Source organism: Bos mutus, chromosome 19, assembly GCF_027580195.1.
Source record: "Bos mutus isolate GX-2022 chromosome 19, NWIPB_WYAK_1.1, whole genome shotgun sequence".
Lineage (NCBI taxonomy): Eukaryota > Metazoa > Chordata > Mammalia > Artiodactyla > Bovidae > Bos > Bos mutus.
This window is the reverse complement of record NC_091635.1, coordinates 31139599-31160753: the sequence shown is the minus strand read 5'-3', so window position 1 is coordinate 31160753 and position 21155 is coordinate 31139599. Positions and strand designations below refer to the sequence as shown.

The 21155-nt window shown below is 56.3% G+C and overlaps 1 protein-coding gene across 1 annotated transcript; it reads left to right on the top strand.

The window, feature by feature from the left end:
- The first annotated feature begins 215 nt into the window (after positions 1–215).
- PLCD3 (phospholipase C delta 3) lies at positions 216–21155 on the top strand. The gene is made up of 16 exons (XM_070357329.1): positions 216–475; positions 12196–12357; positions 12455–12683; positions 13047–13176; positions 14011–14239; positions 14712–14913; positions 15076–15219; positions 15835–15871; positions 16024–16176; positions 17405–17548; positions 17682–17832; positions 18614–18730; positions 19584–19750; positions 19893–20028; positions 20187–20336; positions 20533–21155. Exons 1-16 carry the CDS (start codon positions 325–327, stop codon positions 20616–20618), a joined length of 2388 nt encoding a protein of 795 aa, XP_070213430.1. The 5' UTR covers positions 216–324; the 3' UTR covers positions 20619–21155.

The following is a 21155-nucleotide window of genomic DNA, read 5'->3' as shown; positions in this document are numbered from 1 at the left end:
TCGGAGAACAGGGAGAAGGACTCAGGAGCAGAGGGCGAACGCGGAGACTCGTGGGCGCGGGCCAGGCCGCAGCCCCACTTGTGCTCCAGTGCCCAGCTCCCTGCCGAGGGTCACCGCCCCCCTCGCCGCCGCCTCGCACCGCCCCCGCGCCGTCCTCGGCCCCGCCCTCTAGCTCCAGGTCCGTCCTTCCTTGACCCTCGTCCCTCCCTTTCTCCCTCCTCCCGACACCTCCTCCTCCAGACTAGCTCCCGGCGCCGCTAAGTTTCTCCGCTCCGCACCGCGCGCGCTGACCCCGGGCCCGGGCCTGGCCCCGGCCACCCGACCATGCTGTGCGGTAGCTGGAGGAGCCGCCGGCGGCAGCCCGAGGAGCCCCTGGTCCCAGCCCAGGTCGCAACGCCCGTAGGGCTCGCGTCCCCGCCCGCATCCCAGGAAGGCAACATCAAGAGGCCCGGGCTGCGGGCGCTGAAGAAGATGGGTCAGTGAGCGGCCAGGGTGGCTCCGGGTGGGCGCGCGGACGCGCCTCGGGGGCGAATCTTGGGAAGATCGGGGTGTTCCGACGAGCCCTTCGTGGGTTTCCCAGTAGGGATGTGGGGAGTTTGGCGAGGGATGGAAGGCCAGCGCCGTTCCAGAGTGGGGCGGGGTGGAGTGTCACACCTGGGGTCACCCGAGGTCCCGGGTCTGAGCGAGGCTTCCAGGACGACTTCTGGGAGTATGGTGTGGGAGTTTGGACGAGGGCTGCGGACTGGAGTCCGAGAAGGTTGGAAGAGTAGAAAGGGAGAGACAGGCTTAGGATGCCCGTCACCCCCTCCCGGACACCCTGTGCCTTCTAGGGTCTTCCAGCGCTCGGGGCATCCTAGATTCTTGGGCCCCTTAGGGCATGAGAGTTATAGAAGAGGCTGTCATCTTGTGCCGACCTTCCAACCTTACAGTCCCCACTGGGATTAGAGCAGCCGCACAGCACTGGAAGGACTGGTCTAACTGGTGAGAACACTGACCTTTGGGTCAGAAAGCCAAAGTTGCCTTCTTAGATTTGAGGGAAGTCATGGGGGAACGGAATGCAATTGTGGTTTATCAAGCATCTCCTGGATGTAGGCCAGCACTGGGTGGTTAGGGATGTGGTGCCCATCAATCTTCTTCACCTTCCTGAGAGGTAGGTGGTATAATCCCCATTTCACAGACGAGGAAGAGAAAGTAAGGAATTTGCCCATGACCGTAGAGCTAGTAGAGGGCAAAGGTTGGCGTGTACCCCCACACTGCCCCTGGCAGCCTCTCAGAATCTGGGCAAAGTGGGACTGAGTGGGGGTTGAGGGCTTGAATGAGGGGGCATGTGTGTGAAAGTAATGTTTTAGTATTTATTTTTATTTATTATTTATTTGGCAGCACCAAGCCTTAATTTGTGGCACACATGTGAAATCTTTAGTTGTGACACGTGGGATCTAGTTCTCTGACCAGAGATCAAACCCTGGCCCCTGCATTGAGGCCAGAGTCTTACAGAGTCTTACCACTGGACCACCACGGACGTCCCTGTGAGAGTATTTTATACACTGTAAAGTACTGTAAAACTGAAGTGGTGCTGGAGAACTGTGGTCAGTAGAATAGTTAATGATGGAGAGGCTAGAGGTGGGACTGAGGGAATAGAAGGACAGGGTTGCCTGAAGACCTGTGTGAATCTTGGGATAAAATGCAGAGGTCTCTCTTGCCAGTCTTACCTTCTCTTACAGCCACAGGGCGTGTAAGATCTAGTTCCCAGATCAGGAGTTGAACCCATGCCCCCGGCACTGGAAGTGCAGAGTCTTAACCACTGGACCACCAGGGCAGTCCTCCTGGTCTTACTTTCTCTGTCCTCCATTGTTTTTGTTCTTATTTCTGCCTCCTTTCATTTGACCTGAATTTGTTGAGCGCTGTGTTCTGATCACTGTGACTGGCACTCTCCTTATAAACACAGAAGACATGCTCTCTGCCCTATGTTTCATCAATCACACATGCGTTCAACCAACATTTATTGAGTGCCTATAGTATGCTCTCGGAGAAGGCGATGGCACCCCACTCCAGTACTCTTGCCTGGAAAATCCCATGGACGGAGGAGCCTGGTAGGCTGCAGTCTGTGGGGTCACGAAGAGTCAGACACGACTGAGCGACTTCACTTTCACTTTTCACTTTCACACATTGGAGAAGGAAATGGCAACCCACTCTAGTGTTCTTGCCTAGAGAATCCCAGGGACGGGGGAGCCTGGTGGGCTGCCATCTGTGGGGTCGCACAGAGTCGGACATGACTGAAGCAACTTAGCAGCAGCAGCAGCATAGTATGCTCTGCCCTAGGGGTTCAGCAACAAACAAGACAGACACGGCCCCGGCCCTTAGTGAGCTGAAGCGCCAGCAAGGGTGTCAGACAATGAAACCAAGAAACAAGGCTCTGAAGGATAGAGCAAGAGGCTGGGGAGCCCTGACTGCACCCCGGAACTGGAGGGAGACTGGAGTGAGGCCAAAGGGGAGACGCAGGGAGAGGCTGGATCCTCGAGGCCCCGGAGGGTGTCAGGAGCTCAGGAAAGGTCTTAGACAAGAGGAGAGCAGGAACTGTGTAGGTAAGGGTGGGTTGGATGAACACAGAGGTAAAACAGGGAGCCCCACTGGAGGGAGGCTGGGGGGTCAGTTGGGCAAAGTTGTTGGGGGGAGGCTCAAATGTGAGCTGTGGAACCAGAATGGATTCCAGGACTACAGGGAGGTGGACTGAGCTGGACTCTGCTGTCGGCGGGATCTGGGAGATGTCTCTAATGGGGGGCGGTGTCCTCCTCTGGTTTACAGGGCAGTGGTGGAGAGAACGATGCCTATGGGGAGCTGAGGTGCTGCGGAGACAGCAAAGGGCTGGCGTTAGGCCAGAGAAGCAGCCCTGGGAGTCAGCCACCCTCGAGGGTTACGTTTGCCATGGGAGGGTTGAGGTGACAATCCTGCCCACCTGCCTGTCTCCTCATTCCGCACCCATTTGCCAAGCCCCATGGCTCAGATCATGAGGAGTCTGCTTACAATGCGGGAGACCCAGGTTCAATACCTGGGTTGGGAAGATCCCCTGGAGAAGGAAATGGCAACCCACTCCAGTATTCTGACCTGGTAAATTCCATGGATGGAGGAGCCTGGCAGGCTACAGACCATGAGGTCGCAAAGAGTTGGACACGACTGAGTGACTTCACATCAGGGTGCCAGGGTGTTGTGCCAGGGCTGGGGCTTCAGAGATGGAGAATACCTAGCCCTGGGGGAGAGGACAGTCTAGGAAACACTTATAGACAAGTAATTGGTGCTAAGCCCAAAACTCAGTGCCCTGTGGCTGAGTAAGGCTGCACGGGAGTTTTGGGCATCCTGTGACAGTGACACTGTTGGGAACTATGTGGGTGTCAGAATGTCACCTGGGCACCCTCCCTCCCCTTGGCTGCTGCACCATCCTGTTGAGTGACTGCCTTCTGCGAGGAATGTCGACTCCATGGGGAATGCCCCTTCTCCAGGCCTCACTGAGTCCAGGAACAGGGTGGAGGCGAAACCCAGGTGTCCTGGGGCCCGTCTGCTCAGGCCCACAAGGCCAAGGCCTATGTCTACCACCCACGTAGCTTTCGATGCGACCCCTGTGGCTGCTGCCTCTCCCAGAATGATCCTCAGGGTCACGCCTGGTCACTGCCTTTGCCACACCCCTTGGTGGTGGTTGAGTCGCTTAGTTGTGTCCAACTCTTGTGACACCATGGACTGTAGCCCATCAGGAGCCTCTGCCCATGGAATTTCCAAGGGCAGGAATATTGGAATGGTTTGCCATTTTCTTCTCCAGGGGATCTTCATGACCCAGGGATAAAACCTGGGTCTCCTGCATCGTAGGCGGTCTCTTGACTGCAGTAGATTCTGTATCAACTGACCACCAGGGAAGCCCCACCCCTTAGTCCAACAGAACAGATTTTCTTTCAAATCAAGTCAAGAGGCCAGGGCAGGGAGTGGCTCAGAGTCAAAGGCTCAGAGGGGCTCAAGGAAAAGAAAGGGCTTGGAGGGCCATACTGGGGGAAACTAAGATGAAGGGGGAGGGAGGCAGCCCCCATATTGAGTGGGAGTCATTTGTGGAGCACAGGGTCCAGCCTGCTCCAGCCCCCTGCCCCTGGGCTGGGCTGCTGGCCCAACCTGTTCCTAGGAAGCCAGGGAAGAGTTGAGCCGAAGAGGAGCCAGGAACACAGTGCAGTGCTGAGCACACAGCAGCCTCGATCCTATTTAATCCTCTCCATCCCCGGGGAAGGTGCTGAGCTGTCCCCATGTGACAGATGAGAGGCTCAAGATGGAGGGGGAGAAGTCACCCACCCAAGGCCATATGGCTAAGAGGCAGCAGTGCCTGTCTGCTGCCAAAGCCATCATTGAATGATGGCTCTTTATTGCCTGGGTTCCTCTGGTGGCTCAGATGATAAAGAATCTACTTGCAATACAGGAGACCCAGGTTTGATCCCTGGGTTGGGAAGATCCCCTGGAGAAGGAATTCAGGGAATTCTTTCCTGGAAATTCCATAGACAGAGGAGCCTGGTGGGCTACAGTCCATGGGGTCACAAAGAGTCAGACACAACTGAGCGACTAACACATAGATAGGCATACAATTAACACCTTTGTCAATTACCACCCTTGTAACACTGTGCTAGTGCTTTTCACGTACTAGCTCATTTAATGTCAGAACCGTATGAAGTAGGTGGAACGATTAGCTTCATCTTATTTTAAAATGTTCATTTATTTGCACCAGGTCTCAGTTGTGGATGCAGGATCTTTAGTTGTGCCGTGAGATCTCTTAGTTTTGCCATGTGGGGTCTAGTTCCCTGACCAGGAATCGAACCTGCACCCCCTGCATTGGAAGCACAAAGTCTTAGCCACTGGACCACTGGGGAAATCCCTAACCTCATTTTTCAAGTGAGGAATCTGAGATTTAGAGAAGTTCAGTAACTTGGCCCAGGATTCAGAGCTCAGAAGTGTTTATAGCTAAGACAGGATTTGAGGATTTGAACCCAGGAAGTTGGCCCAGAGTCCAAGCTCTTAACACAATGAATGGATGAGTGACTTAAGCCTGGTGGGGAGGGACCTGCTACACCCCTCCCCCATATTGGCTCTGCCAACCTCCAGGGGGTGTCCTCATAGGGCTGCCCCCCAAAATACAGGATGCCCAGTTAAATACACTTTGCAGATAAACCACACATAATTTGGGACATACTGATACTAAATTATTATTTGTTGTTATCTGAAACCCCCATTTAACTGGGCATACTGAGTTTTGCCTGGCAGCCCTACCACTCCAGAGTCCCAGTCGCTCCACCCCAATGCCTAATCCCCCAGAGCAGAGCACTGAGTGGGCAGAAGCTGCTCGCTTCCCTCTCCAGTCTGCACACACCACCAAATGCCACAGGGCAAGCGTGCTCTCCCCCCAGTCTGCCCAGAACAGGTCCTGCAGGGTGAGTGGGGCTCCCAGGGGGGAGGTTGGCACCTGGTGGGGGGTCTTCCGAGAAGCCCCTGGTCCAGGCAGATGCCTGGCCTGGGTGGTGGGAAGGGCTGGGGTGTGCCAGGCAGGGCCGAGGGCTGGCTCTTTCCTGCACTGTGGCCTCCTCACCTCTTCTCCTTGTTCAGCTCTGGGGAGCCCCTGTCTACCATCTCAGCCCCCAAACAGCCTTCACCCTGGTCTGGCCCTGCCGAGAAAGGTGATGCCACCTTCGTGGCACTGTGTCTGCCTGGAGGAGGGGAGCGCCGCCACCCTGCCCTGACTTTGTTGACGTTTCAGGGAACATTATGGATTCTGGCGCTGAGCCCCACTGAGTTCTAGCCTTGGGTGTGGTAGCCAGCCTGGGTGAGGGGGACTCGCTTGGTACCCAAGGTGTGGGGCTGCCTGCTGGCTAGGGGATTCGGGTGGGAAGGTGTTTGAGACCGCTCACTGTTGGCTCTCTACTCCCAGAGCCTCATGGCCTCAGTACCAGGAAAAGCTGCTCTCCTCCCTGCTCCTGTTGGCATGAAGCTGACACTGTCTGTCGCTCTTGCCTGCATGTCTCACATTCCTGCTGGAGTCCCGTGTGCCCTTCCTGAGTGTGTACTGGTACGCGCGCGCATGCGCACACGTGCACACACGCACTGCCTAGTTTCCATACCAAGCGAATCACCTTCCTCCCACCCACCAACCGCCCCCCCGACAGACACACAGGTGCACACACCATATATGCACACACCACCCTACACACACCTTCAGTCCTTACACACCCTGGCCTCTGCATATACACCCGTGACCACACAGCACCTCCCACCCCTGCCCCCTACACAGTCCTTACATCCGCCCCTGCCTTAGGCCACCCACACTGTTCGGCATACATGGCTCGTCCACTCTGAACATCAGTGGCCCATCTATGAGAAGGGTGGAATTTTTTTTTTTTAACGTTAAACAAAATGTATTTGGGTTTTTTTTTTTTTTTAAGTATTTGTTTTTGGCTGCGCTGGGTCTTCGTTGCTGTGCGAGGGCTTTCTCTAGATGCGACAAGAAAGGGCTACTCTCTAGTTGCGGTGCGCTGGCTTCTCACTGCGGTGTCGTCTCTTGTTTCAGAGCACGGGTTCTAGGGCGTGTGGGCTCAGTAGTCGCAGCTCCTGGGCTCCAGACCACAGGCTCAGTAGTTTCGTGGCACAGGGGCTTGGTTGCTCCGCTGCATGTGGGATCTTACCAGATCAGGGATTGAACTTGTGTCTCCTGCATTGGCAGGTGGATTCTTTTCCACTGAGCCACCAGGGAAGTCCAGAAAGGTGGGATTTAAGGGACAGAGATGAACTTGGCCTCCCACAGCCTCTTCCAACTCTGTTGCCCAGGCAGATTCCTGCCCCACCCCCAGCCTTGGCCACAGAACCCCTCTGGCCCCCGGACCATACACAGCCTGAACTGCCCAGGCCGAAGGTGGTCGCTGGGAAACTGTGGGGCTGCCTGTTTCCCACCACCTTCCGGTCCCTCTCTGGGGGCAGAGGTGAGCCTTCAGCTCAGGGAAGGTGTTTGGGCCCGAGCTGATGACAGTGGGCCGAGCGGGAGACAGAACCAGCTGGAGGCCGTGAGACTCAGGAGCAGGGATGGAGCAAACTACCCATCTTCCTTCCCAGGCGCTGCCTCAGTTTCCTTCTTTATCATTTATTTCAAGCTCCCTGTGGACGGGCCCCAGGTGGATTAGGGTTCAGCCCCATAGAGCCCTTTGGGTGAGCTCCCTCCCCAATTCTCAACACACTCCAGCTTCACCACTTATTGACCCTGCAACCCTGAACAAATTCATTAGCTGCCTCTTTAACAGCTTTATTGAGAATTAATTCACCCATTTAAAGTGTATGGTGGTTTCTGGCGTGCATGCTCAGTCGCTTCAGTCGTGTCTGACTCTTTGCGATCCCATGGACTATAGCCCGCCAGGCTCCTCTGTCCATGGGGTTCTCCAGACAAGAAAATTTGAGTGGGTTTCCATGTCCTCCTCCAGGGGATCTTCTCTACCCAAGGACTAAACCTGCATCTCCTGCATTGCAGGTGGATTCTTTACGCACTGAGCCACCTGGGAAGCCCCTCCTGGCATATTACATTGTTATTATCATTATTTTTGGCTGTGCCATGATGGCATGTGAGATCTTAGTTTCCCCACTAGGTATCGAACTCGTGCCCCCTGCATTGGGAGCATGGAATTCTAACCACTGGACCACCAGGGAAGTCCCTTTATTTCCAAAAATCATTCTAAAATATATATAACATAAAATTGGCCATGTAAACCATTTTGAAGCAGATAATTGAGTGGCATTAATGACATTGACAATGTTGTGCTATTTCCAAAACTTTCCCATCACCCTAAATAGAAGCTCTGTAACCATTGGGCCATAATTCCCTGTTTGTCCCTTTCCAAAATCCCTGGTAACCTCTAATTTACTTTCTGTCTCTGAATTTTTTAAATTGAGGAATAATGATATAAAATGTTTCTATGGATTTGACTGTTCTAGGTACCTCATGTAAATGGAATCAGATGTTTGTCCTTCTGGGTCTGGCTTATTTCACTTAGCATAATGTTGTCAAAGTTCATCCATGTCGTACTTTGCAGAGATCAGACGTCACTCTTTATACGGCTGAATAGTATCCCACCGAATGATTAGACTGCATTTCCCTTATCTGTTTATCTGCTGATAGACGCTTGGGTTGTTTCCACCTTTTGGCTACTGATTGTCCTCGTTTTTACTACTATTATTTCATAATTGTTCCCCAACCTGCTCGGTCGAGGTGGCCATGGTGCTGGCCCAGCCCCACTCCAGAAATGGATAGATAGGCAGAAATGGATAGATAAAGAACCCACGGAAACCGCAGGAGGTAGGCTCTTAGTGAACCTGCTCCAAGTGAGTAGGAATGAGGTCCAGGAAACATCTGTGGGTTTGGATCTGGCAGGACTAAAAAGATGTTTACTGGGCAGCTAGGCAGAGGGCCAGGCCCCTCACAGCATCACTGCCTGGAGCTTGGACCCTCCTCCTGACCTCACCCCCTTACCTCTGCCCCCCTTGTCTGACACCCCATACCTCTCACTATCCCAGGGTTCAGAAGCTCAAGCAATGGAGAAATAGAGACAGCCATCCAGGTGCTCAGCACCCGGCCCAGCCTGGCACTTCACCCTCATTCTGTGAAGCCTTTCCACTGGCAGTGTGGGCGGAGGACAGTGTGGTTCAAGGGGCAGTGTGATCTGGGGGCCCTTGCTGGTAGGGCGGGCAGAATGGAATGTCACCCCTTCCCAAACAGGCTCTTGGGGAGCTGGGGTGAGAGCCAGGAGCAGGGCCCCCATCAGCGTGGGAATCTGTCCCCCTGGGGGGCTGGTCAGGAGCTCAGGCTGCCTTTCTCCATGTCCTGTTTGCAGAAAACTCTGGACAAAACAGGCCCTCGGTGATGGTGACTCACCTCCATTTCCGGCCTTAGTCATTCACCAGCTCCCCTCCTCCCCGCCCCCCAACTCTGGGCTTGGCATCACAGGGCTGGCCGGGTCAGGGGAGGTGGCTCCAGCTACAGAGCTTAGTTGTCATGGAAACGAGAAGTCCCCTTTCCCACAGCTGAGAAGGTCGAGAAGGGGTGGCCTCAGCCTCGGTGGCACTGCAGGGCTCCCTGATTTCCCTGCCCCCCACCCTCAGGAAGAGAGCATGCAGAGGTTGCCCAGATATGAGGATAGGGGGCTGAGGGTCTGGTGAGTCTCTTGGCCTGGCACACGCCATGTTCTAGCTCTTTGTGTGGAAACAGGAGGGTTCCACCTCCCCTTCCTGGCTAGGTGGCACTGAGTGGCCATTGACCCTTCTAGAAAGCCACAGTCCTGAGGACAATGGGCCTCTCTTCTGTCCTTTATTTTAAAGGGAGACCCCTTGGAGCCATTAGGGTCACAGATTGGCCCCAAGGGGGACCATAGCCTCTTTTATTTATTTATTTTTTATATATTTATTCAGCTGCATGAGGTCTTAGTGATGGCATGGGGGAATATTGTTGCATCCTGCTGATCTCTCCTGGCCACACACAGACTCTCTAGTTGCAGCACAAGGGCTTCAAAGTTTCCCTTAGCTGTTCTGGAGTGCACAGGCTCCACAGCATGTGGGATCTTAGTTCCCCCACCAGGGATCGAACCTGAGCCCCCTGCATTGCAAGGCAGATTCTTAGCCACTGGACCACCAGGGAAGTCCCCATAACCTCTCAAGGATGGCAGGTTTCTCCTCCTGCCTCTGAGTCCATGATTCTCGATCATAGTCTCTCTCAAAGTCACAAGGTAGATTCTTTTTTTCCCCCGGCTGCCTTGGGTCTTTGTTGCTGTGTATGGACTGTCTCTCGTTGCTGCAAGTAAGGGCTACTCTTCATTGCGGTTAGTGGGCTTCACGTTGCGGAGGCTTCTCTTGTTGTAGAGCAGGGGCTCTAGGGTGCAGGAGCTTCAGTGGTTGCAGCACCTGGGCTCAGTAGTTGAGCGTGCGGGCTTAGTTGCCCCGCAGCATGTGGAGTCTTCCCAGACCAGGGCTCGAACTTGTGTCCCCTGCATTGGCAATGGATTCTTAACCACTGGACCAGGAGGAAAGTCCCACAAGGTAGGACAGATACCCAATATACGGATATCCAATCCCCAACCTGCACCTGTTGAACGAGAATCTCTGGGTCATGGGTTTCGCAATCTCTCCAGGTGATTCTGATGCACAGCCAGGGTTGAGAAACCCTCATCCACAAGGCTGCTGCTCGGAAGTCGGGGCAGATGGCTCAGGGCTGGGACTAGAATGCACTTAGTCCCCCAGCTGTCTCTCCATCTGCCTCACCTTTCAGAAAACACTGACTGCAAGCCTGGCTCTGGGACAAGCCCTGGGGTGAGGACATCCCAGTGCTTCAGTTTATTAAAAATCCACTGAAATTACAATTTAGGTGGGGTGATTTAATTAAAGTAAAAAGTGTCATTGGTAGTCAGGGAAGGGGAACTCCCATTTGAGGATAGATCAGGGAAAGCTTCCTAGAGGAGTGGTATCTGAGCTGGTCCTTGAAGGACTCTGATATGAAGAAAAGATGGAGAAAGATCCTACAAAGGCTCCCAGAGTCAGGGAGAGGCAGTCACAGGGATTTAGACCTGATTCCTCAGGTCAGAGTTTGCATCAGACAAGCAGGGTCCTTGAGGGATGGGGCACAAAGCCTAAAGCCAAGCCCAGTGCTGGGAGCTTGTTAAAATAAAAGGAGGAAGAGAAGCCCACTGTCCTGTTTCCTTTGGCACACACAGTGGTGTTTGGGGATTTTTATTTCAATTTGATTTAATTGCCAACACTGAAAAATTTGGAGGCATCACATACAAATTCAGATTCCAGTTCTCTGGAATCTCTGGGCCCACATCCACCCCTGGCTGGCCCCGTCCTTTCCAAAGGGCGTGGACCCTACAGTTTGACTGGTTCCCACCCATTCTATAGTCCCCTGGCTCACAAACTTTTATTTTTGACCCCTGCTGAGACACATCCAAGCAAAGGGTGTGGCCCCACGGAGCAGGCAGCAGCTTGACTGAATTTTGGATTTTGCAGCAGCTACTATTGTGGTCGCCACTTTGTGAATGGAGAACTGGAGGCTTAGAGCAGTCACAGGGTAGTGCCACCATGGCCATGACAGAAGTGACAGAGCTGGGATTTGACCCCCGAATCCCGCTCTGTCCTATGTCTCCAGGCCCAGGGTGGTTGCAGGGAGGGGTAAAGAGGATAGAAGGAGCAGAGGGCTCAGTGTGCTGGCCAAGGGTGAAGATGCTGGAGCCTGACCTCCAGGGTTTAAAGCCTGTTTCCACCACTCCCAGCCATGGAATTCTGGCAAGTTCCCGAAGCATCTCTGCACTTGTTTTCCTGTGTGTTAATACATGAGTGGGGTCTGGCATGTAGTAGGTGACTTACAAGCATTTTGTCGTATTAAGGAAGAGGGACGCTGTGACTGGAGAGCACATGGGGTTGTGACAGTGTCTGGACAAGGGGGATACCTAGTGTCACGGAGATCATGCTTTCTGCGGGCCTCACCAGGGCATCTGGAGGTCAGCCTCAGGCTGGCCAAAGCAGGGCTGGGCCTGGCCTGCTTGGTCTGAGACCCTGGAGCCAGAATGACCTCCTTGTCCTTGAGAAAGCAGAGGTGAAGAGCTTGGGTTGCAATAAGAAAGATTTAGGTTGGATAGTGAGACTACCCTCTTGATGATGGTCGGATGGAATGAGTCTGAGCAAATTCCAGGAGATGGTGAAGGACAGGAAAGCCTTGCATATGCTGCAGTCCATGGGGTCGCAAAGAGTCGGACACAATTGAGCAACTGAACAAAAACAACCCTCTTGATGGTCAGAGTTTTGTCTCAAGGGAAAAGGCTCTTGATGGCAGATTCTAGGCTTGAAGCCTGGAGGGCAGTGACAGAAAAGGTGACCTTTAACAGGCCAGAGCCCCAGGCAGTGTCTTGAGCAATAGCTCTGTTCTGAGGCCTCCAGGGGAGGCTTGGGAGGAGGGCCAGCCTGTTGCTGGCACCCCTTCCAGGGGGCCCTGGGTGGGATACACCGAGCACAGGCCTTGGGGCCAAAAAGCCTAGAGCCACAGCCAGTTCAGTGACCCGTTACCTGGAGAGGAAGAGCTGCCTGGGGAAGCCCGCCTGCTTCTCCCTGCTGGGGAGGGGGTTAGAATTCCAGGGTGCCCATGGCCTCCCGTCCCCACAGGCCTGTCGGAGGATGAGGATGTGCGGGCCATGCTGCGGGGCTCCCGCTTCTGCAAGATCCGCTCGCCGACGTGGCAGAAGGAACGGCTGTACCGGTTGCAGGAGGATGGCCTGAGCGTGTGGTTCCAGCGGCGCATCCCGCGTGCGCCTTCGCAGCACATCTGTGAGTGGGGCCGGGGAGGGCATGGGCGGCCTGGGGACAGTGGCGGCCTGGCCTCGTCGCCCTGACCCGGCCGCGCGCGGTCCGTTCCTCTCCGCAGTCTTCGTCCAGCACATCGAGGCCATCCGCGAGGGCCACCAGTCCGAGGGCCTGCGGCACTTCGGGGGCGCCTTTGAGCCGGCACGCTGCCTCACCATCGCTTTCAAGGGGCGCCGCAAGAACTTGGACCTGGTGGCGCCCACGGCCGAGGAGGCGCAGCGCTGGGTGCGTGGTCTGGCCAAGCTGCGCGCGCGCCTCGATGCCATGAGCCAACGCGAGCGCCTTGACCAATATCCTCCCGGGGAGTGTGGCAGGCGGGCATGGAGGGGCCAGCCCCATGCCAGGAGGACTCCCAGCCCCAGGAGAGGCGTGGCTCCACTCTTAGGGGCCCTGAGATTTGAGACTGAGCCCTTGTCTTCAGAACTGAGGGTGGCGGCCAGGCGTCCCTAGGGAGCCTGGGTCCCACAAAGGATGCGCTCCTACGGAACTCAGGAAGTTCACAGGCTGAGAGGAACGCACAGTTCCCAAACTGGGAGCCCCCAGGCGGGAGGGGATGAGTGTGTGTGTAGTCAGGGGAGATTGCTTATCTGTCAATTACCTGTCAGCTGGGGGCGGGGCCCAGCCTCTTGCGGGTATTTCCTGAGCACCCACACCTGGATCCACTCCTATCTGCACCGGGCAGACTCCAACCAGGACAGTAAGATGAGCTTCAAGGAAATCAAGAACCTGCTCCGCATGGTCAACTTGGACATGAACGACATGTACGCCTACGGCCTCTTCAAGGTGGGCACCTGCCACCACTCTGACCTCTGCCTCCCCCAGCCATGGGAGTCCTCGGTTCCCTTCCCCCGCCCCAGGCTTTTGTGGAGAGTCGCCTCTTTCTGCAGAAAGGCTGCATCTGGGCCTTACTCTACCCTTTCACCCAGGGAAGCCACGGAGCCAGGTTGGGAGCCTGGGCCCAGAGCTCCTTCCTCACCCTCAGGCAGAGCCCAGGTAGCGAGGACCTCAGGCTCATGGGCACACGCGTGAGCACACCCCCTCCACTGTGGCATCTGGCACCTCCACACGTGACCATGTACACCCTACGTGTGGGAGGGGCCCACAGGGGTGGGCTCTGCATCCATGGCCCAGTTGGAGCACGCGGACTGTGTGACCCTGAGGGACAGGAGGGCCACGGCACCTGGACTCCTGGACGGACAGCGCCACGTGGACTGCACCATGTACATTCTCAGCGGTGTGTTGCTCGTTGACCTTGGTGTGAATGTGTGAGAACAGTACCGCATACACACCAGAGCGGGGTTCCGGCACAGAGGCCCAGCCCTGCCTGAAGCTCACAGTTTTTTCTCCCCTATCTTGTTTCTTGGGGTAGGCAGAGGGATAAGCCCTGAACCCAAGAGACCGTCTTTAGAAACCCAGCCCTGCGATTTAACAGCTGCGTGAGTCTGAGTGAGACCTGCGGCCTTGCCAGCTCTCAGTTTTTCCACCTGTGAAATGGGAGACGTCACCTCCTGTCCCAGCCGTGGTGGATGATGGGGGTGTGTACAGAGCATGGGTGTGAGAGCACCCGGCTCACCCAGGGTGTCGTCCTCCTCTGAGCCTCTCCCTCCTGCCCTCTAGGAGTGTGACCGCTCCAAAAATGAGCGGCTGGAGGGGCCAGAGATCGAGGAATTTCTGCGGCGGCTGCTGAAACGCCCTGAGTTGGAGGAGGTCTTCCATCGGTACTCAGGAGAGGACCGCGTGCTGAGCGCCTCTGAGCTGCTGGAGTTCCTGGAGGACCAGGGCGAGCACAAGGCCACACTGGCCCACGCCCAGCAGCTCATCCACACCTATGAGCTCAACGAGACAGGTGAAGAAGGGTCTGACAGATGGGGCTGGGGCCAACGCAGCTCGGGGCTTGGCGTCTGACAGGTCTGGGTGCCCAGCTAAGTGGGCTCTGCTGTTCCTGACTGTGGGCGCCATCTTGGGCAGCTCACCTCACTTCTTTGGGACTCAGCCGCCGTCTCTGTAAATTGGCATAGTAATGTATCTTCCTCACAGGGTTGGGTTGAAATTAAATGGCATAACTCGGGAGTCCCCTGGTGGTAGTGGTTAAGATTCTGGGGTTTCACTGCTGTGGGACCCGGGTTCAATCCCTGGTCAGGAAACTGAGATCCCAGAAGCTGTGTAGTGTGGCCAAAAAAAAAAAGGCATAACTTATGTAGAGTCTAGTCAGTAGACAAGTGCTCATTATTACTAAGTTGAGTGAGCTTTGAGATTTTGGGGTCCAGACACAGGAGTCCCTGGATAGCCTGATGCTCTCTTCTGCCCATTTTCTGCAGCCAAGCAGCATGAGCTGATGACACTGGATGGCTTCATGATGTACCTGCTGTCCCCTGAGGGAGCTGCCCTGGACCTGGCCCACACACGCGTGTTCCAGGACATGGACCAGCCCCTCGCCCACTACTTCATCTCCTCCTCACACAACACCTACCTGACTGACTCTCAGATCGGGGGACCCAGCAGTACTGAGGCCTACGTCAGGTACCACAATGTGGGGATGGTGGAGCTGAACAGGTCTGGGAGCCGGTTTGGGGGTGATGAGGGGCTTAACTCCCACCGTGGGCTTCCTGGGGCCCAGGAGGCCTGCCCCTTGCCCTGCTCTGTGCTATCCACAAGATACTTTGTCCATCCGTCTGTCTGCAGGGCCTTTGCCCAGGGATGCCGCTGTGTGGAGCTGGACTGCTGGGAGGGGCCAGGAGGTGAGCCGGTCATCTATCACGGCCACACCCTCACCTCCAAGATCCTCTTCCGAGACGTGATCCAGGCAGTGCGAGAGCACGCTTCACGGTGAGCCCCGGGACCCGCACACTCAGCCCCAGAGCCTTGCTGGCAACCCCAGCTGATCTCTGTCCTTCCAAAAGAACCACCTGGGACTTCCCTGGCAGTCTAGTGGTTAGGACTCCACACTTCCACTTCAAGGGGCATGAGTTCAATTCCTGGCCGGGGAACTAAGATCCTGCATGCTGTGCAGTGTGGCCAAGACAAAAAACAAAAGAAACCCCTGCCCAGAGACTCACTTTCACCAAGTGCTGCTGGGACAGCTGGCCAGTGGGGTGGAATAAAGCTGGACAAGGGGCTCCCTTCTCCCACCCTTAAGTTTAGTAATTGTATGAAAATCATAAAATTTCCAGAAGAAAACCATGTGGGTAGGGAAGGACATGTTAATCATGACTCACAAAGAGGAAATCATAAAACAGAAGCTCAACGTTGCACCTGCATAAAATTGCCACATGTGTCAAGGTATAGGAATCTTTCCATCAACAAATAATGGGCTGGGACGAAAAGTGTGTAACCTAAATGGCATGGTCAGTGTCATTAACATTGAGAGCATTTATTAAAAGAAACATTCCTGCAGCCCCTCTCAGCTCCCCAGACAGCCCACCCCCTTCCCCGGGGCCCCAGATCTGACCTCTGTCCCTCTATGGACACACTGATCCCGGTATGTCCCACATCCACCCTCTCAGTCTCCCCCAGAGTGGGTTTTCCAGACATCTGCCTGCCTATCCTGAAGGGGGTCGGGGGCTGGGTGTAGCAGGGGTCCTGGTGGGGGAGGGGCTAGTGTCTCTGAGCTGCTGCCCCTCCCCCTCACAGGTGTCCCCGTACCCCGTCATCCTATCCCTTGAGAACCACTGCGGGCTGGAGCAGCAGGCTGCCATGGCCCGCCACCTGCACACCATCCTGGGGGACATGCTGGTGACACAGACACTGGACTCCCAGAATCCTGAGGAGCTGCCATCCCCAGAGGTAAGGCTCTCAGACCCCCAGCCTGGGTGGGCGGAGGGTCTGGCTCCAAGGTCGACCATCCACCTTTGTTCAGGACCCCTCTCCTCTGTCTTAACCTTCTGTTTTTTTTTTTTTTTTTGGCCACCTTTTGTGGCATATGGGTTCTTAGTTCCCAGACCAGGGGTTGAACCCACGCCCCCTGCAGTGGAAGTGCGGAGTCTTAACCACTGGACCGCCAGGAAAGTCCTTTCTGCCTTAACCTCCTGTGTCACCGTTCATCTGACATCTGCACCCTGTGGTCTTGTCACTTGCCTACCTTCCATTTTGACTAGACGCCTCCCACCCTTGTTCCTGGCATGCAAGGCCCTCCATGACCTGGCCTGACCTCCCCACCCTGCCTCCTGCCCACAGAGTCCCTGAGGGCTTGGCCGTTCCCTTGTTTGACACTGTCTTCTCCACCTGGAGCTCCCATGCTCGCCAGGTGCCACCTGCTTAGAGTCTAGCTCAGTAAAGGGCCTCTTCCTGTGGCCTTAGCAACTTCCTCAGCGCTCTGGCCAGAAGTGGTCCATCTTCCTCTCTCCCAAACCCCAGAGCATTTTATCTGCCTCTTCAGGACACATCCTTTTAGGGTTCCTGGAGAAAACTCTCCTCCTACTCCCAATCCCAAATTACACAGGGAATCTGGGTTCACCTTTGTGTGTGATTTGACTTTATTAGTATGAAAAAAAACATACATATGGTAAAAGAAAAAAGAGAGCATACACAATGAAAAATGGATTTTCCTCCACTCCTGCTCCCCTTGTCGTATTTCTGAAGACGTGATCACCTTCAATGGTGTCTTGTATATTCTTCCAGAATTTTCCATGCGTCTATATACCTATATACCTGTGGACAGTGATCTTCTCTTTCAAGTCGTAGACAAAAAAGATCCTGTGAACACATGTTCTACCTGCACTTCTTTCGTGAGATCTTTTTTGAAGAGAAGGCCTTCTCTTTCAACCCTGAGCTGCCTCATTCATTTTATTGTCTGGCTTGCAGTACTCTGAGGCTTAGAGGCACCTCATTAGCCAGTCCCCTGTGGATAGTCCCATAGGCTGTTTCCCTCATAGGTTTTTTCCTGTTAGGAACATCACTCATGTGTGTCTCTTTCCCTGCTCACCACCCCAAGCCAGCCCCTCACACAGTGGTGTCTGAATGATGGACTGACACAGGGGCAAGGGAGCTTCATTCTTCCATGCTGGATCTACAGAGGCTGAAAGGCCGGGTCTTGGTGAAGGGGAAGAAGCTGCCAGACACTAGGAGTGAGAACGGTCGCATCCTATCAGAGCGGGAGGAGGAGGATGAAGAGGAAGATGAAGAGGAGGAATTGGGGGCCATAGAGCAGAGGCGGCGGGTGAGTGTGCCAGCCCGGGCTGGGCAGGCACTGTGGAGCTTGGGGACAGGTGGCCGAGAGAAGGGAGGTGGGACGACCAGGGGGCTGGAGCTGGTGGGTGGGGGGCAGACCCCCACTGAGGCTTGTCTCCCAGGCCAAGCAGATCTCCCCGGAGCTGTCGGCCCTGGCCGTGTACTGCTGTGCCACCCGCCTGCAGACCCTGCGCCCGCCCCCGGTCCCACCCCAGCCCTGCCAGGTCAGCTCCCTCAGCGAGCGCAAGGCCAAGAAGCTCATCCGAGAGGCAGGTGGGAGCCAGGATGTGGGGCATCTGAGGCAGGAGGGAGGTGGGGACCGGCGGACCCCGGGTGGGTGGGAGATGCTGACGTTGGTCTGGAAAGGAGAGTGAAAGGGCTTTGGGGGCAGTGAAGAGAGGGGCTTAGGGAATGAGTGCCCGGCACCGGGCCAGGTATGCATGCAAGAAGAGGGCACTGGGACAAGGGAGACTGCTGTCTGCCTTCACGGGCTCACAGCCTAATCCGGGGCCAGACATAGACGGATAACTGCGGTGCGGGGGGATCCACTGGGTCTGACAGAGGCTGGGGGAGTCCTGCAGCAGGGGGAGGAAGCAGCCAGATGAAGAGGGGGAGGGGACTTCCAGACTGGAGAAGCAGGTTGTCCCCAGGCCTGGAGGTATGACATACACGGAAGGGTTCCTGGAACCCAAGGTGGGGCTGGAGGAGTGTTTGTGGATTGAGCAACAAAAGATTGCAGCCTGGGGCCAGGGGCTCCACCCATGGAGTCAGGAATGTGGGGACTCTGGGTGGGGGGTGGGATGCAGTGCCAGGCTGTGGGAGGGGGTCCCTGTGCCCCTCTGGACTTCAGGAGCCTCCTCATGAGGACCCCCTGCCCCCTCATCAGAGAGAATGAGGAAAGGGGGCAGCGGGAGCTGACGATGGGAATTCTGCCCGTTCCCAGCTGGTCTCTGGAGGTGGCAGGGGGGCGGGGAAGGTGGCTGACAGGCTCTGGCAGCCAGTGAGCGAGTGATACCCCAGTGGCCACCACAGTCCCACCCCACCTCTCCCCCAGGGAACAGCTTCGTCAGGCACAATGCCCGCCACCTGACCCGTGTCTACCCGCTGGGGCTGCGGATGAACTCGGCCAACTACAGCCCCCAGGAGATGTGGAACTCGGGCTGTCAGCTGGGTGAGTGGGGACAGCAGAAGAGGGGGTGGGCAGGGGCCACTTTTGGGGGTGTGGCTCTGGGAGCCATGGAGGCCCCAGTGGTGATGGGGCAACACAGCTTTCCAGAAGTCAGAAACATGAGTCTCAGTCATAACAATTATTAAAAGACTTGTCAACAGGTGGGGAAACACAAATCAGGGTTGTTGGTTCTTGGCAGTGTAAAATCTCAATTTTTTTATGAAGGTAGAAATTAAAAGGGCTTCCCAGGTGGCGTAGTGGTAAAGGAGCCGCCTGCCAGTGCAGAGACACAAGAGACCCAGTTTCCATCCCTGCGTTGGGAAGATCCCCCCGGAAAAGGAAATGGCAACCCATTACAGTCTTCTTGCCTAGAGAATCCCATGGACAGAGGAACCTGGAAGGCTGCCATCCATAGGGTCGTAAAGAGTTGGACACAGCTGAGAACAGAAAAAAACTTCCACTCCCTTGTGCCCCTAACATAAACACACACACACACACACACAGAGGCAGTCCCCACTAAGTCCACACTGACGAGAGGGGGCTCTGGAGGACACTGAGCATCGCCAAAGGAGAGGAGTGTGCCCCTTGGGGAAGCTAGGGAAACCTCTCTCTGGCCTTGAGGGATTTCAGCCATGAAGTACAGGTGGTAGTGGGGCTGGGTCCCTCGCTGCCATGATGCCCCCAAGCCATGGTTGGGGTGGGATGGTACTCCCACCCAGGCAGGGGGACCCTCTCTGGAGAGAACCAAGTCCTCTCCACACCAAGTCTATCTGTGGGGAGGGCAGTGAGCCCCTGAGACTGAGCAGTGAGGAGAGGGCCACTAAGAGGCCCTGCCTTGCCTCTGCTGTGTCCACAGTGGCACTGAACTTCCAGACACCGGGTTACGAGATGGACCTCAATGCTGGGCGCTTCCTCGTCAACGGGCAGTGTGGCTACATCCTGAAACCCGTCCGACTGCGGTCGCCCAACACAACCTTTGACCCTGAGTGTCCTGGGCCCCCCAGAACGACTCTCACCATCCAGGTCAGAGGCCTGGGCCGTGCCCTGCCCGGGGTCCCCTCTGCGGGGGTGGCACCAGCCCGAGGACAACGGAGGCCTGGGGAGGGCCCGGGAGGGTGGTGTGAGCGCCTCGGGCCGGGCTGCAGCCCCCCTTCTCCCCGCACAGGTGCTGACGGCACAGCAGCTGCCCAAGCTGAACACCGAGAAGCCCAATTCCATTGTGGACCCGCTGGTGCGCATTGAGATCCACGGGGTGCCCGCGGACTGTGCTCGCAAGAAGACCAACTATGTGCTCAACAACGGTGCGTGGGGGCCCTGCTGGCGGGGGGCGGGGGTGGGGCGGGGGTGGGCGGAGTAGAGGGCGGTGGGGGACGGAGTAGAGGGCGGGCCGCAGAGAGCGGAGGGAGGTGCTGGGCGGGGCTGGCCCTGCGGGCTCTTGACTGCCAGGCCTGCGCCCTAGGCTTCAACCCCCGCTGGGGGCAGACCCTGCAGTTCCAGTTGCGGGTTCCGGAGCTGGCGTTGGTCCGGTTCGTGGTAGAGGATTATGACGCCACCTCCCCCAATGACTTCGTGGGCCAGTTCACGCTGCCTCTCAGCAGTCTGAAGCAAGGTTGGTGGGGGTTGGTGGGGTAGAAAGGGATGGGGGGTCCCGGCCTCCAAGACCCTGTTCACTGGGGCCACCCATTTCCTCCGAGAGCCTGCCCTGAGCCAGGCCACCCTGGGAGTGGGATGCGGTCTGCACCCTACATGCCTGGCCATGCGGGGCAGTGGACAGAGAAGCTGACGCAGGGCTACCCTCCCCGCAGGGTACCGCCACATCCACCTGCTTTCCAAGGACGGGGCCTCACTGTCACCGGCCACTCTCTTTGTCCACATCTGCATCCGGAGCTGAGCCACCCTGGGTTCTGCAGGTGCCAGTCTGTGTCCCACGCCCTCCGGAGTGGAGGGCGTGATGGAGGACCAGCCCCTCCATCCTCCCGCTGAGCCTGCCAGGCTCTGGTCTCAACTGGGTGCTGGGGGCTGCCTGCACCCCTCCTGAAGAACGGGAAGTTGCTCCTTGCTCTGGGCTGTGAGATGGCCTCAGCCCACCTGGTCGTCATGGCTTATGAAGAGCCAGGCCTGGTGCTGCCAGGAGACTTAGGGAGCGGGACTTGTGAGCCCTCGACCACTCTCTGCTCCCCAGAGGGGCCATCCCAGCCTCCTTCCCACGAGGAGTCCAGCCACCACCCCCCGCTCCCTCCCCTGGCATTAGCCACCCGCTAAGGCCCTCCTTCCCTCTCCAGCTCTTGAACCTGAGCTCCCTTCCCCTGTTAAATCAAGGAGGGAGAGGGAGGCTCAGCTCTGGGGAGACCTGGGAATCGGTTTCTAACTTGTGTCTTAGAAGAGCCCTGGAGAGGTCAGTAGAACAAAATAAAGCAAGTTTATTTTA